The sequence below is a fragment of the Colletotrichum costaricense genome (assembly GCF_030867565.1).
Source record: "Colletotrichum costaricense strain IMI 309622 chromosome Unknown Scaffold_2.1, whole genome shotgun sequence".
In the NCBI taxonomy this organism is placed as follows: Eukaryota; Fungi; Ascomycota; class Sordariomycetes; order Glomerellales; family Glomerellaceae; genus Colletotrichum; species Colletotrichum costaricense.
The window spans coordinates 1545798-1560569 of record NW_026848231.1 but is presented as its reverse complement, the minus strand read 5'-3'; the positions used below and the strand labels follow the sequence as shown (position 1 = coordinate 1560569).

General features: G+C 51.0%; 6 protein-coding genes across 6 annotated transcripts; 2 read left to right on the top strand and 4 right to left on the bottom strand.

The window, feature by feature from the left end:
* Nucleotides 1–667: 667 nt before the first annotated feature.
* CCOS01_02154 (uncharacterized protein) lies at nt 668–1036 on the top strand (the record flags this gene model as incomplete). The annotated part of the gene is made up of 1 exon (XM_060450346.1): nt 668–1036. The coding sequence occupies one exon, from the start codon at nt 668–670 to the stop codon at nt 1034–1036; it is 369 nt and encodes a 122-aa protein (XP_060318996.1).
* Nucleotides 1037–2488: 1452 nt separating this feature from the next.
* Nucleotides 2489–3106, bottom strand: CCOS01_02153 (uncharacterized protein; the record flags this gene model as incomplete). Its single annotated transcript, XM_060450345.1, has 1 exon — nt 2489–3106. One exon carries the CDS (start codon nt 3104–3106, stop codon nt 2489–2491), a length of 618 nt encoding a protein of 205 aa, XP_060318995.1.
* A 1821-nt stretch (nt 3107–4927) lies between these two features.
* On the bottom strand, nt 4928–6452 carry CCOS01_02152 (endo-beta-1,6-glucanase; the record flags this gene model as incomplete). The annotated part of the gene is made up of 6 exons (XM_060450344.1): nt 4928–4995; nt 5046–5478; nt 5526–5720; nt 5770–5821; nt 5870–5937; nt 5991–6452. 6 exons carry the CDS (start codon nt 6450–6452, stop codon nt 4928–4930), a joined length of 1278 nt encoding a protein of 425 aa, XP_060318994.1.
* A 2753-nt stretch (nt 6453–9205) lies between these two features.
* CCOS01_02151 (uncharacterized protein) lies at nt 9206–9529 on the bottom strand (the record flags this gene model as incomplete). The annotated part of the gene is made up of 1 exon (XM_060450343.1): nt 9206–9529. One exon carries the CDS (start codon nt 9527–9529, stop codon nt 9206–9208), a length of 324 nt encoding a protein of 107 aa, XP_060318993.1.
* Nucleotides 9530–10119: 590 nt separating this feature from the next.
* On the bottom strand, nt 10120–11508 carry CCOS01_02150 (uncharacterized protein; the record flags this gene model as incomplete). The annotated part of the gene is made up of 3 exons (XM_060450342.1): nt 10120–10587; nt 10645–11331; nt 11395–11508. 3 exons carry the CDS (start codon nt 11506–11508, stop codon nt 10120–10122), a joined length of 1269 nt encoding a protein of 422 aa, XP_060318992.1.
* A 1935-nt stretch (nt 11509–13443) lies between these two features.
* CCOS01_02149 (carboxymethylenebutenolidase) lies at nt 13444–14757 on the top strand (the record flags this gene model as incomplete). Its single annotated transcript, XM_060450341.1, has 4 exons — nt 13444–13711; nt 13762–14150; nt 14206–14393; nt 14448–14757. The coding sequence occupies 4 exons, from the start codon at nt 13444–13446 to the stop codon at nt 14755–14757; spliced, it is 1155 nt and encodes a 384-aa protein (XP_060318991.1).
* Between the last annotated feature and the right edge of the window lie 15 nt (nt 14758–14772).

The following is a 14772-nucleotide window of genomic DNA, read 5'->3' as shown; positions in this document are numbered from 1 at the left end:
CCCACCCAGCCTCGTGGACCGCACGTCACCAACTCAGGTAAGCGCATCGTTGATGTCAAGAAAGGCATGAGAATGCAAGAAAAGTGACCTGCGGCGATTTTCAGCTCGGTCGGACGCATTCAAAGAGAGGTAAACAAGCGCTCCTCCCCTCTGAGCCCAAACTATCATTGGTAGTGCCGCGTCTCCCATTGGGGAGGATGGCTGCAGCCGCAGTCATAAACCTCGAGAGTACCAGTCTCAATGAGGCGCCGACCCGACCGATGACAAGTCTCACCTTGCTCCGTTCGCTTCCGTTCGCCTCTAACGGCGGTCACAGGGCGAACCAGCGCCTTGGATGGGGGCAGACCACAGAGAGCCGTCAGCAACGAGGTGTTGACCGATGTCGCACAATTTTGGATTGACCCGACCATCACGAACAAGTGGAAAACCTCCTCTTTCTACCTAAAAGTCGTTTATGATTGATGGAAGCGTTTTCTTCCTCTATCTACGACATGGAGACTCGCACTCCTCAATTATCTGGATATATAAACAGGTGCGAATAAGTCCACCGATGTCCTCCTGAGATTGGAGATGACACGCCAAGCTATTCTCCTACCTCAGTTCCTAGATTATGTCAACGGCCTTACTCATCTTCTAAGCGTAGCAGAAGCAAAACGCTCATATCGTCATGCCTGCCTCAGATACCAAGGCCAAGTTGCGCTGTGAAGCACCCGGCTGCGACGGAGCCTACTCGAGTCCCTCCAACCTCAAAAGGCATATCAACTCTAAGCACAGACAGGCTGTTCAGATGTCATGCGGCAAATCCTTTCCGAACCACCAGTCTAACATTAAGCGCCACAAGGAGATCTGTGGCTGCACGGTCCTAGTTCAGCCTCTAGTTCCCGCTGGAGGGACTGACCCTGGTGTACCTACGACTGCCGCCACCACCAATACGATGACGACGCTGGCCATCGACGATACTCTCGATATGATGTTGAATGACTTCAAAGATGCTTACTATCCCGTGGACAACAACTTATTCGGGCCATTCCAGTGAGAAGACTTTCAGTTGGGATGCGATACTACCTATATGGCTGGTGCCTATTTACCTTACCTTAGGTAAGCTACCTAAGGCTGGATGGTCCTTGCTGGGATGCCAGACCACATAGCTAATGTCAGCATGAGCAACAACAGCTAACTCAAGACCAGGGGCCCTCGCATCCACACTTCTCTTGACCTGAAGGCTTTATAAAACCACGGAAGTTCTTAAAGATGGATCCGCCGTGCTTTGCAGGCTTCGTTGCGTAGCAAGCGGTCTGCCTATTTCCTTTTGGGTTCATTGGGGTGCTATGTCTCCGAAGCATTAAGCTGATGGACCATCGGTTAATGGGGCTATTGATTTAATGACAATTTGAACTTCGAATTTCTGAGTTTTCGTCAAAGTCTTGAAGTTACTGAAAGAAGATCCCGACTGCCTTAGTCTGGTACAGCCTGTTCTGAGTGTTGGAGAACTTGCGGGGCATGCCCATTTCGTGTAAGTGCCTGGTGTAAACCCACACGGAGAGGAGCAGAGGAAAGGCAAACAATCCCAACTTCGCGCAGACAGACTGCCCCGATGCCCCCAAAGCCAGGGATGGCACAGTGAATGGGTGTGGGTGTTCGCAGCAACAGCGCTTCCTGACGCAATGACATGGACAAGACATTACGTGATTGGTTTACCCCGCCATTTCCTTCTTCGCTCGGGATACAGACCTAAGACCACAAAGTTCAGATTTCAGTTCATAGTATAATCGTGCAGCATATATTCTCATGGTCACTGATGGCTTCTCTGCGTCAGTGGTCGGTATGTGAAGGAGCTTGGAGAGGGATGGTCATGTAAGCTTCCCGCCAAGAGGGTACGTCCTCCCCGCCCATGTCATTCCCAATAGGGGCGGCCCATGCACGGGGTCCTTGTAAGACAACATATCAGGGGTCCTCTGAGAAGATCAGATGGTTGCCGATGGTTCGGCAACCGGGCTGATCATACTCGGAAGCTAATCCAGACGAGTGCTTCCACTTTCATCCTGATATGATTATAGATTCCCTCCCCTTTTCCTAGCTGCAGGAATTGTCCTGAATGAGATCGGACTTTGAAGAAAGCCGCAGGATACGACATACTCATGATATGACAACACGCCAGGTATGGTACTGGTATTATACCCAAGACTTGGGTTTAGCCCGACAGAGTAGGATAGCATGACAGCCATGATATGAAGGAGAAATAACTAACATAATAATGGAGAAGAAGCATTATCCAGTGTTTGTAATACAGAGTTTATTAGGATTAATTATTGAAACTTTTGTCGTGCTCCATCAACCAGGAGGTAGACCACCATCATCAGTCGTGTCGGAACTCCGACCAAAGACAACACCAGAGTTGCTGTCGTGTAATTATTGCAGGACCGATCATGAAGCTCGGGCTTCTTCTCACAGCCGAAGCTGGTAACCAGTGAGCCCATCCATGCATGCCTTAAGCCCACTCGCGGTACACATCAACAGCCTCGCAGGTAGGGTTGGAAGCCGGACCGGCGGTGATCCAGACGAGGGAGCGGTAGTAGTAGTTGCCGACAAAAGTGTAGCAGACGTGCCAGCGGTAGTACGCCTCGTCGCCATAGGGAGCTTGCGAGCCAGCAACGGCCTTGGAGTCGTCCGCACGGGAGTAGATGAAGAGCTTCTCGTTCTCGTCAAAGCCGAGGGTGAAGAGGGCGGTGTTGCCGGGGGAGAAGATGGGAATGGCACCGTTGCTAACGATTTGCAGGTTGAGCAGCATGCCAGAGGAGATGGGGTCACCGTTGCCGATGGGCTGGTTCCAGGTCAGGGCGCCGAGGAGATGACCGTTGTAGTCGGACTGGGTCTCGTTGAGGAAGTAGTTTGTGTGGGTCGTGGGACGGTTGGCTTCCTGGACGGGCTCCGTGGTCTCGGGGCAGAGACCAGCTTGGCCGGCACCGGAGTGGCACGAGGTGAGGTAGGTCTCGCCGGAGCCGCCGGTGCAAGGGGTGAACTTGAGCCAGAAGGGTCTGGTCTGGTTGGTGAACTGGGCAGAAGCCAGAGTGGCACCCAGAAGGGCGATAGTGTAGGCGGCCTTCATGGTGATGGTTGGAGAGGTGGTGATGATGTGTTCGTGGAGAAGTGGTAGTTGCTGATGTTGATGCTAATGAAGAGGAGATGAGCCCAGTCTTTATACTGAAATGTCGAAGACTTTCACGTACCTTGAAAGATGCGATGAATGATGTTGAACACCTTGAGGTTTGGATACGACGTTGGTGATGTGGGATCTAACCAAGGACGGACGAAGTGAAGTTGAAGAAGAGCGGGGTGGCGTGGTTTATATTAAGAGAGAGACAACTCTGGTGTCCTTTCTTGCTGCTTCCGGTTCAGCCAGCCTTCTTTCCGCGGGAGACCCTGCTGTCCCTCATTCTTTCCATATGACGGATGATCATGTCGGAAGGATCTGGCGGGAGGGGAGAAAGAAAAAAAGAGGCGGTCGGGGGAAGGCGGAACCCCGCTAAACATACACGAGGTCCTTAGCCGCATCGTAAAGTTGGTGTCACTTTCCAGGGTGACATGGACGCAAACTAGCAAACTAGGAAGTCTCAAAGGAGCACTGGTAACGTGGTGTCGATCACCGCCCACAATTCGGCTCCGTTGATGGGCACGGAGCTAGCGCAAACGAGCCAGTAAGGGAGGATGCTCCTGTCCTCGGCGAAGCAAGAAATCTGGGGAAACAGCTGCTTCGTCTGATTCTGATCGTCCTTGTGTTCGTTCACAGGGTTGCACCGGGTCTGTCACTCCAGTCAGCCCTCCGTGTCCTCCGCCCCGGCCGTGACTGATACCATTATCAGAATAGCGATATCAAGCAGCCCACAATACTGACGATGCTGACGCTTGAGTTTCCCGGCGCAGGATACCCCACATCAAGCCACGCAAACTCTACGCGGGTTCGGATTTCCAAGTTTCCGGCCGTGGGTCAATCTGAAGTTAATGAACGGAAAAGAGGAGCACACGTGGTCTAGAACTATGGACGGCAGGGCTCGAAAGGAAGCAAGATGTTTGCCTCAAAAAAGAAGCTTCACAAGAACCCCACGTTTCCTGCATCGTGGGAATTGAGTTCAAAAATGGCGCTCCCCAAGGCGGGACGGAACGACGCCACACGCACGTCATAGATGACGGTGGTACGGGTTGGGCTTTTCGAGGCTGAAATGTCAGATGCAACCTTGTAATATCAGGGTGTTTTCAATATGGTGATGCGAGACATTGCGGAAATCCGCTTCAGACTTTGAAGTCTTTGATCACAAACTTGTCCCGAGCCCTAAGAGTCATGCGAGGGATTAGTAAGGGCAGAGCTGAATCCCATGTGTAAGTGAGACATGACGTTGGAACCAACGCGGACGTGCCGGCGGGCCGGTTAGGCATCTTGGCTCACTCTTTGACTTGGGTGACTTGGTGGTGAGAAAATAGTCGCGACGAAAGTCAACAGATACGAGAAAAGGGCCGCTTCCAGCTTGACAGGATCAGCATACCCCAGGCCGGAGAATATGGACTTCCACTGCATGATCTCCCACGTAGATGGCATTTTGTCATTGATCCTGCACGCCGGCAAGGTTGATCTCGAGGCCGTTTGCTGACTGGAGACTAGCGGGGGTTGAGGCCTTACTGGATGCGGACGAGACACCAACGCCGCCATCCTGGTTAGGGAATCAAGCATGCCGAAAGGGCCGATGATGGGGTGTGCTGTGCGGGTTCGCGCAGGTTACGTTGCTTTTGTGACAAGATGCAGTGGAACTCCGATACGAGGTTGGGTCAGGAGGTTCATTTACACGTTCAAATGCTTATGTATGGAAATATCTACAATGAGAATGTGCAATGCGTCAAATCTTCCGTTTCCCGTATATGTAGTCAGAGATACCCTCTAACCGCAGACGCCCGAGCTGGCAATCGAGTTCAGGTCCCTGGGAATGACTCCGGCAATAACACCGTCTACATCCTTGTTAGCATACACATCATCAATCACCATAAAGGAAACTCACCTCTGTAGGACCACCGGTAATCACCAAGCTGGGCCTTCCACGTCCAAAACACCCAGCCGGCGGTGTTCTTCTCGTAGGCGTGGACTTGCGCAGCGAACCACTTCTTGTAAAAGTCCTTTTGCGTGTCGCGGTTCCAGTCGTCCGAGTTCTCAACCTCGTCGGGCGGGCTGATGCTCCACTCACCGACAATCGTCGGACCCGAGGCGTCGCCATTGCGGTTGTCGTTGCACGACGTCGAGATGTAGCTGTCGTGCGTCCAAGGCACGTCGTTCTTGTTGGCCCACTTCAGGTAGCGGTGGTCGTCAAACGCGGTGAAGTAGGTGTCGTCGAGGAACTCGGTCGGGTTGCCGGAGCCCCAGAGCGAGGACATCATCTGGATGTGGAAGTAGTTGTTGGCGCTGACGCCGAGGCTCTTTTCGACGTTGCGGATGGCCTGAGGGTGTTAGTGAGGTGGACGAAGTATAGACTTTGGTGACCAACATTGTAGCCGTTCTTGTAGAACGTGCTGCGGAGAGACTGCACGGAAGAGTCCCAGTTGGTGGGCTCGTTGACGAGTTCGATCGTGCCGACGTTGCGAAGCTCCTTGTTGTCGTGGGCAAGCTTCCTCAAGAACTCGAGGAACTTGACAGCACGGCCGTACTGGTAGTCATTGTAGAAGCCAGGGGTGTTGGCGAACTGTATATGGTTAGAAGACGGTTGTAAGTCTAGGAACAGGGCGTCTTACTTGACCAGTGAACGAGTTCTTCGCCACTTGAGCACCCGGGGCACCGTGCTGGCTTCATGTTGTTAGTCTTTGAAGGCGTCTCATGGGTTGTTGAACATACTCCAGGATGATGTAGAATCCGCGGTCACTAGCCCAGCCGCAGAGCCGGATCAAGTATTTGACAGCTCCCTGCATACGGTCAGTCACAATACACCATGTCAGATTCGACCAGGGACACTAACCCTCGGGAAGTGCTCAGAGTTCTGGTCAACCAGCGACTCATCCAACCAGTATCCTACGGGAATACGGATGGTGTTGATACCATAGGACATCATCTCATCCAAGTCACCCTCGGTGATCCACGTATCCCAGTGCTTCTGGAACGCGGCATCAGACCTCTCCTGGCCCGTGTTCATGACGCAGTCGAACTCGGACTGCTGTCCACCGCAGCCCATGGTGTTCCACTCATTGTTGGCGATCCATGGCTCAAAGACGAACAGGGAGCCCAGGTTGACGCCCCTGATCTTGCCGGAAGCCGTCCACCAGCGCTTGCTCACGCCGTCAGAGTCATCGGATGTGGTGTTTTGGTTGTCAAAGAGGCTGAAGCCGCGGGTGTCCAAGAGCTTCCTGCTACCGTCGTTGGGCAGCCATGCGTGGGCGAGCTGCGTGGTGGCAGCGAGTGCCAAAAGACTGAGACGGACCATGTTGACAATGTTTGGTGGATTGTCAGGCTTGCGATGAGAGGGATGCAGAGACAGAGACAAAGAAGTGTGGGAAGACCGGCCGTCTTAACAAGCTTTTGATGCCTTCCCCGAGTCTTGCGGGCCGCAACGGTAAACCCCAGGATTCGCCAATGGAGTAAGGAGGAAGGAAAACGAGATTATCCCAGGGGCGCAGCACCCGATGCCGTAGCACCAGCTCTTTCCTTGGGGCCTGGACGCTAATGCAAATGTCGATCGTGAGGGCTGAATAGCTCTAGTGTATTTCGTAGCTCTCCTCACGAAAAGGCCCCCTGTAACTTTGCTTTGTCGGCATCGCTTCACCAAATAGCGGGAGTCTTTCAAGTCTATTTCCAGAGAACGCAAGGGTTGACGGCATCGAGCTGCGGGTGTTCGTCCAATCCATCCAAGCCATCCAATCCATCCAATCCGGACCGATTGGCGACCTCGAGAAACCCTGGTTCCTGCATCGAAAGTCGTCGCTGAACCTCGACAGCCGCACGGGCAAGCAGGATGACGGCAGGGAAATTGGCGGCTGCCTGGAGATGGTCGCTGGGTCCCCCAATTGCCCCCATTGCCTCATCAGGCTTTACGACGGGTTGCTGACTGGCTCTTGGCGACCATTGGGGAGGATCGAAAGTGAGACGGCCGGCCTAGCCCGGGGGCCAAGTTCGATTGACCTCCTTAATAGGGTTTAGCTCCGGCTACCGGCCATGCTCTCAAGGAGTAGGGGTATTCCGCACCCACACGTTAAGTATCCCGTACCTATACTAGGCTCGTTTAAATAAGTAATAAGCTATATATAATTTTATTACTAAGTAATAATTACGTACTACGCTCTAAGTACGCCTTTTTATTATTTTTATTTTTATTTATATATAAACGCATATTTCCTTTACTTAAATACTTTATTTTTTAATTATTTTTAATATAAAAAAAGTACTTTTTTAAAAACTAAAATATAAGCTCTAAAAAAAATTTTTTTTTAAATAAATTATAATTTTTAAACTCGTTGTTTTAAAAAACGTATATAGTTAGTATTAAAAAGAGGGTATAGTAAAAAAAAATATAATAAAAAAAGGTATAATAGAGGTAAGTATAAAGTAAAGTATAGGATGCGCTTTTTATTTTTAAAATTATTAAAATAATAAGTATAGGTATTTTATACTTATATATTAAATATCCTGTACTTATACTAAGCTCGTTTAAGTAAATAAAGGGTAGTACGTAATTATACTACTATAGGCGCTACTTCTAGCCCGGAATTACTATTATTTTAATAACTTTAAAAATAAAAAGCGCATCCCGTACCCTACCTTATACTTACCTCTATTATACCTTTTTTTATTATACTTTTTTTTATTATATCTTCTTTTTAATACTAATTATATACGTTTTTAAAAATAATAACTTTAAAAATTATAATTTATTTAAAAAAAAATATATCTTTAAAGTTTATATTTTAATTTTAAAAAAAGTACTTTTTTTATATTAAAAATAGTTAAAAAATAAAGTATTTAAATAAAAAAAATACGTATTTATATATAAATAAAAATAAAAATAATAAAAAGGTATACTTAGAGCGTAATATATAATTATTACTTAGTAATAAAATTATATATAGCTTATTACTTATTTAAACGAGCCTAGTATAGGTGCTGGATACCTAACGTGTGGGTGCGGAATACCCCTACTTAGAATAATAGTGATTCCGGGCCAGAAGTGGCGCCTGCGGCGGTGCAATCACGTGCTGCCCTTTACTTGCCCAAACGAGCCTAGTATGGGTGCGGGATACCCAACGTGTGGGTGCGGAATACCCATACTCCTCTCAAGATTCAAAGTTCAAGCTCTCGGGTGGTCGACAGGGGTTTCTTAAAGGGCTGCCTGGCACCTGCAGACTGCAATGTAAGGCACGTAGGTTCTTAGTCATCATGCAGCTGCAAGTGTACAGTCAGCAACCGCACTGCTCTTTTTTTGGTGCAGTCTCACAAACGACAAAACTCGACTTATATCCACCACAAAAAACATCGTGAATCCACCAAAATTCCAAAAAACACATACAACACCAGGTATTCGCTGGTCGTCACCGACCCAACTACTAATCCGGCCCTCATTGGCTTATCTATGGGAGAGCGGACGGGATCCCGAGTTTTCCAATGGGTATGGTCGTATGTGCTGGAATGAGGACCGCAAGAGATTCAAGACGACACAGGAGCTGTCCTGTGGGCAAGACGGGAAGGTATACGATGCAAGAGGAGACTATTATTGAACGAAGACGGGCTGTGAGGTAAAATGGGAGGGTTTTGGGGTCTCAATGGCTCAAGTTGGGTGCCACATTGGGTATGGCATTTGTGGTGTGGGCTTACTTACGTAGTCATGTTACTGTTACGAACTCATCTCTCATACGAGATAACGGTGACTTCTTGGAATACATTCATGATCTTCGAGTCATCCAGGACACAGCAAGATATTTGTAAAGTTGAAAAATCGCGTTAGAAGCCGCTGGTATACTGTGTATCTTGTTCGATCTTACGAATGTAGTGTCCCCGAATCGCCCGAACGAATGCGAGTGACATTGCGAGAGCAGACCTTCAGTCACCTTCAGTTTCATCTCTCGTCTCAATGTGCTTTCACTCAACATTCAGAATCACCAGCTCTTCTTGAAAACTCCTTACTAGGCGAGGATACTAAGCAGCAATTCCCGTGACACATACTGTGGCAACTCACCTCTCAGGCCTCTACGCCCCACAACTTCCCTCAGCATACGTGCCGCATCGGATACGAAAGTAGCCATTATCGATATCATAGTCCTTGGTACTGCTTCTCGCGTCGCGGCAGATAGTACACCGGTTCGCGGGGTTATTGCCATTCTGTACGTTCTGATCGGGGTAGTACACCCGGCCGCCTATGTCCTCGGCGCAGATGCCAATGGCCTCGTCGAGACGGCCCATTGCCCACTCGTCCCACGTGCCGCTCGGGTAGGACCAGAAGTAGGCGCAGTCCTTTGCTATTGCTGCTGCTGCGAGTGCTGAGACGAGCAATGTCGTTGAGTGTCGCATCATGGTAGTTTCCAGATTCGATGGGCTGGCTCAAGAAGGGCTAGGCAGATTGAAGTTAAGAGACACCTTTCGATAAGTGTGCTAGCAAGACTCTGGTGAGATATGTCCTTCACCTGCGAAGAAAGCTATCCTGAGAGTTTATGTATCTCAGCAAAGAACGTTCACCGCGCGTTCCGCGGGTTTGCGTAGCGATATCCGACTGAGATCCAATTTGGCAGCCTCACTGTACCCATATAGATGGGATTTCAAACTCAAATTGATGATAGTCTGTAAGTTTCCAAGAAGAAACGGTAGCTGTTGGTCGAAGCGGACAACGCGATAGCAGGTTTCTAAGATCAGCGAAGGTTACGGAGGCAAGTCAGCCATATTGGAGCAGCCTGGAGCTACAATTAGTAGTCAGAAACACGATGCCGCTCAATTTTGACTGAGGTCATTGTTTGAAGTGATATCCAATATGCATTCGTTTTCAACTATGCTCTTTCGACAGACACATGCGCCTATTGTGCACATTCATCCTTTTTATTTCCAAAACATGGAAGAAATGGTCAACGCCGAGCGCCTAACACTACATCCTAAACATGACTCAACCACTACTAGCTCGACTTGCAAGCGGCATAGCTGTCAAAGCCGGACGCTTGGTGCCAGGTCGTCAAGTGCTCAATCAAAGTCGGGTCAATGTCGCGGTTGGCCTTGATGAAGATGGTCTCGTACGGGTGCACGTTGGTGCCAAAGTACTTGCCGTTCCAAAGAACATCACCATTCTGCGACGTGTCGCACTCCTCAATGTAATTCTTGGACTTTTGGAACGCCGTCATCATCAGGTCCACCTTGTAACCTTGCTTCAAGAAGGTGCCCGTAGCACCAATCTCTGCATGCACGGCGTGGTTCCAGCCGTCGTAGCAGCCTCCCAGGCCGACAGGGTCGTTCTCGGTGCCGAAGTCGTCCTTGACAGAGGAGCCCGGAGGGGGATTGAGGAGCAGATCGATGCCTACGCTGTCGGTGGCCCAGATCATGGACTGGACGTGGAATCGGGGCCAGCAGTTTGCCGTCATGCCGACCAGCTAGCAACCCATATTAGCAGCAGTCACTAGACTTGCGGAACATCGTCGTCGTCTTACCTTGACTTCATCCGTGAGGCGGTCCAGGTACATGTCAGTCCAGCACGACTGCGCCCAGTGAGGCAGGAAGGGACCGCGGATACTAGCGTTCATGGTGATGAATCGCTTGTACTTCTTGTAGAGATCTCCCTTCCGGAGCACCTCGCCGTACGCGCCAAGGTCGAAGCAGGTGTTATCCCGAGCAACAATCTTGATGTTGTCCTTTTCCGGGATGATACTGCTGACGTTGGTCTCGCCGTTGAGAATGAAGATGAAGTCGGCAGCGTCGTGCAGGCCCTGCTTGACGAAGAATTGGAGGTTCTCGCGGCCGGCGTCGGACTCGGCGTAGGCGTAGAGGATTAGGGGACGGCTGCGGTCCTTGGAGCCGGACGATTCTTTCGACGTGGTAGAAGACGAATGCGACTTCAGGGACGTAGAGGCAGACGAGCTCTTGCTCGCGCCCTTGCTAGAGGCTGCGCTTGCGGTCTCCTTCGCTCCCTTGGCAGTCGTTTGTGAAGCTGCCTTGTCTGCCTTGTCTTCGTCGTCCTCGTACCATGGCGGGAGGGAGTACTCTGGCGACTTATCTGGTTTTGAAACATCGTGGGACGGCTTCGAGGACTTGTCGGGCTTCTGCTTATCCGCGGCATTGCTATTGCTGTTCGGGTACTGCGGCTGGCCTACAGGATTGGCAGACTGCTGGTCGTGTGTCTGGGGGATCGAGAGTTAGTCCAGAGAGCTGGGAGAGAGACCATTCGTTGACTCAAGACTCACAACGTATGTAGGCGTTGTCGACGTTGTCTGGGTAAAGGTCGAGAGCGTCCACAGGAAGAAGAGAAAGATGAGCAGACCAATGAAGGTCTGCCTATTCACTGGAGCCGTCGACATGGCGAATGCTGTCGATGGATGCTGCGGCTCGGAGTCGGCGACTTTTCAAAGATGTGTGCGATGCGATCGATGCGCGCAACTTGGGACCAGAACCAGCTGTGAGCGATGATTATCTTTGCTGGACCAGGGATCGTGAATCACTGCATCAGAGCAAGTTGACAATGACGATGAGCAAGAAAGAGTAATACAGAGCACGGCCGGCGAGGTTTGGAGGTGGGAAAGAGTTGAACTTACGTCGGAGACAAGTAAGAAGCTGAGCAAGGGGCCCAAGTCTCAAAATGGACGCCAGGGAGCTGTGTCTGACATCTTGGGTAGTCTGTATAGTGTGGCGTGGCGTCGCCGACTATGGCCAGGGAGGGAGGGGCTAGAATGAAGGGCACGCGGCACGGAGGGTATTGGAGCAGCTTCAGGCCAGCTTTCATAGTCGGGACCTGATTTTTAGAGTTTCAAGACTTTGAAATACTATCCGCCATCGCCTTGGCTGGCGGGTGGTCCAAGTTTCCCTCATGTCAGTCTTCAGTAACAACTGTCATGGCGAACGAACGACAACTAGCCTGTACGATTAGACGAGAACATTCTGGCAGTTCTGTCTGGGGTAGAGTGTCTGAGCATATCAAAGCTGAGGCTCTGGATGCCGTGGTCCGAGGGATGGATCTGAGATGAGATGCAGGACGACTTGTGTGGACATGGGACACCACCGTCGACCATTCATCGGTCGCCGTACGCCTCCCACATGCGGTTCCGGGTGTCTGGACTCGTAAGGCAGTCCACAGTCCACGCACACTGCAGGGACCAAAGATCGGGCAGTTCCCACAGGGGGACGGGGAAAATCTGTGATGAACGCGGCAACGGGACTCCCCACGCTTCCGGCGCGGCACGTCATTATGGACGGGGGCAGCCAGGATGGTCATCGAGCGTCACCTTCGACTTATTTCATCAGGCTAGAGAGTTGCTCTGAATAAAGATTGCCTCAGTTCTTCTCATGGTTGAGAACGGACGGAGAGGTGATTACACGTTATCGCAGTCTTTTCTTCTCTCGCTTCTGGACGACTACCGCCCGGCGTTACACAGTACTCGGCAGATCCCTTGAAATGCCCTTGATCCGCCCTTGGGTTATCTGCGGCCCCTGCGCCCCTGCATTGGCTCGTCCCTTGCATTCTGCACCAATTGCTTCTTTTGTCATCTTTCGAGGTGCCAATAGCGAACCTGACGCGCTTAGCTTTGGGCCGTGCAATTGAATGAGACCTGGTTTCATCGCAATGGAACAGAGAAATGCAGTTTTGTGGGCTTGTTGATGTTTTAAGCGCGATTGAGTTGAGTATGTGTGGTGCGCATAACCAGTTGTGTTTGGCCAAGATAAAAAGACACCTTACCAACATCTTCTATGTCGCTTTGCAACTTAGGGAAAAGTCCTATCTGTGAGTTGGAGTTACAGACTCAATGGGGACTTTGTATCTTTGGATATTCCATCTTTAAACTCAATTGGTCTCTTCTCTTGTCCCAGATAACGGCGTACTCGGGCAACCAGGTATCCCTAATTACGATTCCATGCTGAGGTTAGATAAACATGATTACTTACCGCCAAGGACTGTCAACGGAGTCTTTCCTAAACCGCCGCAATTGCAACATGGCATTGGAAGACGCAACTCTCGAGGAACAGTCGCGATTGGCCGAGGTTGTTACAGAGGGCTTGTCAACCCGGCTGACTGCCTTATCTGGGAATGGAGTTGGGAGGAATCGGCCGATATCTCGAGCGGGGGTTGCACCAAGTGGAGGCGCAACTGATCTCACCTTACCATTGAAACCTGTTCAACTGGTCATCAAAGTCGATGCCGTTCCATCGGTGCCAATCGCGAAGTCGCACATTACAAAAAGGATCCCCAACTCGTTGAGCAGAGTTTCTACCTCAAAGCGAGACAACACAACTAGGAAAAGATGAGCGCCGTGACAATTCAACCACCGCTGTCCCGCCGTGGCCACGGCCCTGGGCTCATTATCGTAGTCGAAGAGGGTATCAACCTGTCCAAACATGACAAGATTCTGGACCCGCCTCCATCGCAGAAATGGGCAGAGGAAGGATACACCGTTGCGCAAATAACTGTTGCACCCGGAGCCGCAGACATTGCTGGTCAGGTTACCTCGGCCATTAAGAGTCTAAGGGAGCTCGACAGTTGTGACGACAAGGACAAGTTTGGCGTCATTTGTAAGTACACCATTGCGTATAGGAAACCCCCAACTAACAAATCTCATCAGCTCTCATTAGTGCGCCCTCTTCGCAACTCGTGGACGCCCTAGAGAGCCACTCGGAGGTCAAGGCGGCCGTGTTCTACAACTTTGGCCAGGCACTCACAATTCCGACCCTTTCGCATCTCCCCAAAACCGTGACAGACAGTCCCAACCCAACTCCTACGGCAAAGACACATTCCTACCCCGGAGCGAGTGACTTCTTCGTCGTCCCTAGCCATCCCAACTTCAACGCCAATGCCGCAGGGCTCGCGCACACCCGCACACTGACGTTCCTGAAACCCCTCCTCGGCGGGCCGTACTTCGATCTCGAGGCCGTCTGGGAAGAGCATACCCTCTTCGAGTTTGGCGAGCGCAATGTCGAAAAGACCATGGCCACCATGGTCGAGCAGCCCTATGTGAGTTTTGTCGGGAGGTAGCTCTCAAGGGCAAGGTTGGCTAATACTGGCGCAGGTCAACCACATCCCGACGCTCACCGGCGGCGTAGGCCGTCAATACCTGACCAGCTTCTACAGAGACCATTTCATCTTCAATAACCCCGACGACACTGAGCTTGAGCTGGTCAGCCGCACTGTAGGCATTGACAGAGTGATTGATGAATTCGTCTTCAAGTGCACCCATAACAGGGTCATCGACTGGCTGTAAGTCTCCCCGGACGAGACACATGAAGAGCGTACTTCTGACCACGAACTCAGGCTCCCTGGTGTTCCGCCAACTGGCAAGCATCTTTCCATTCCCTTCACGAGTGTCGTTAATGTGCGGGGCGACCATCTCCACCACGAGCACATCGCCTGGGACCAGGCTACCGCGCTGCGCCAACTTGGCCTCCTGCCCGAGTTCCTGCCGTTCCCCTACCAGATCAACGGTAGCGGCCCGGCGTCCGGAAAGAAATTCGAATTCAAGCTGCCTGTCGCCGGCGTAGAGTCGGCGCATAAGCTCGTCGACGAGAGCGCGGTGGAGTCGAATGCCATGTTCGAGTATGGAACGCGAGAGGTCGATGCCTAGCCGGATGAATCTAGG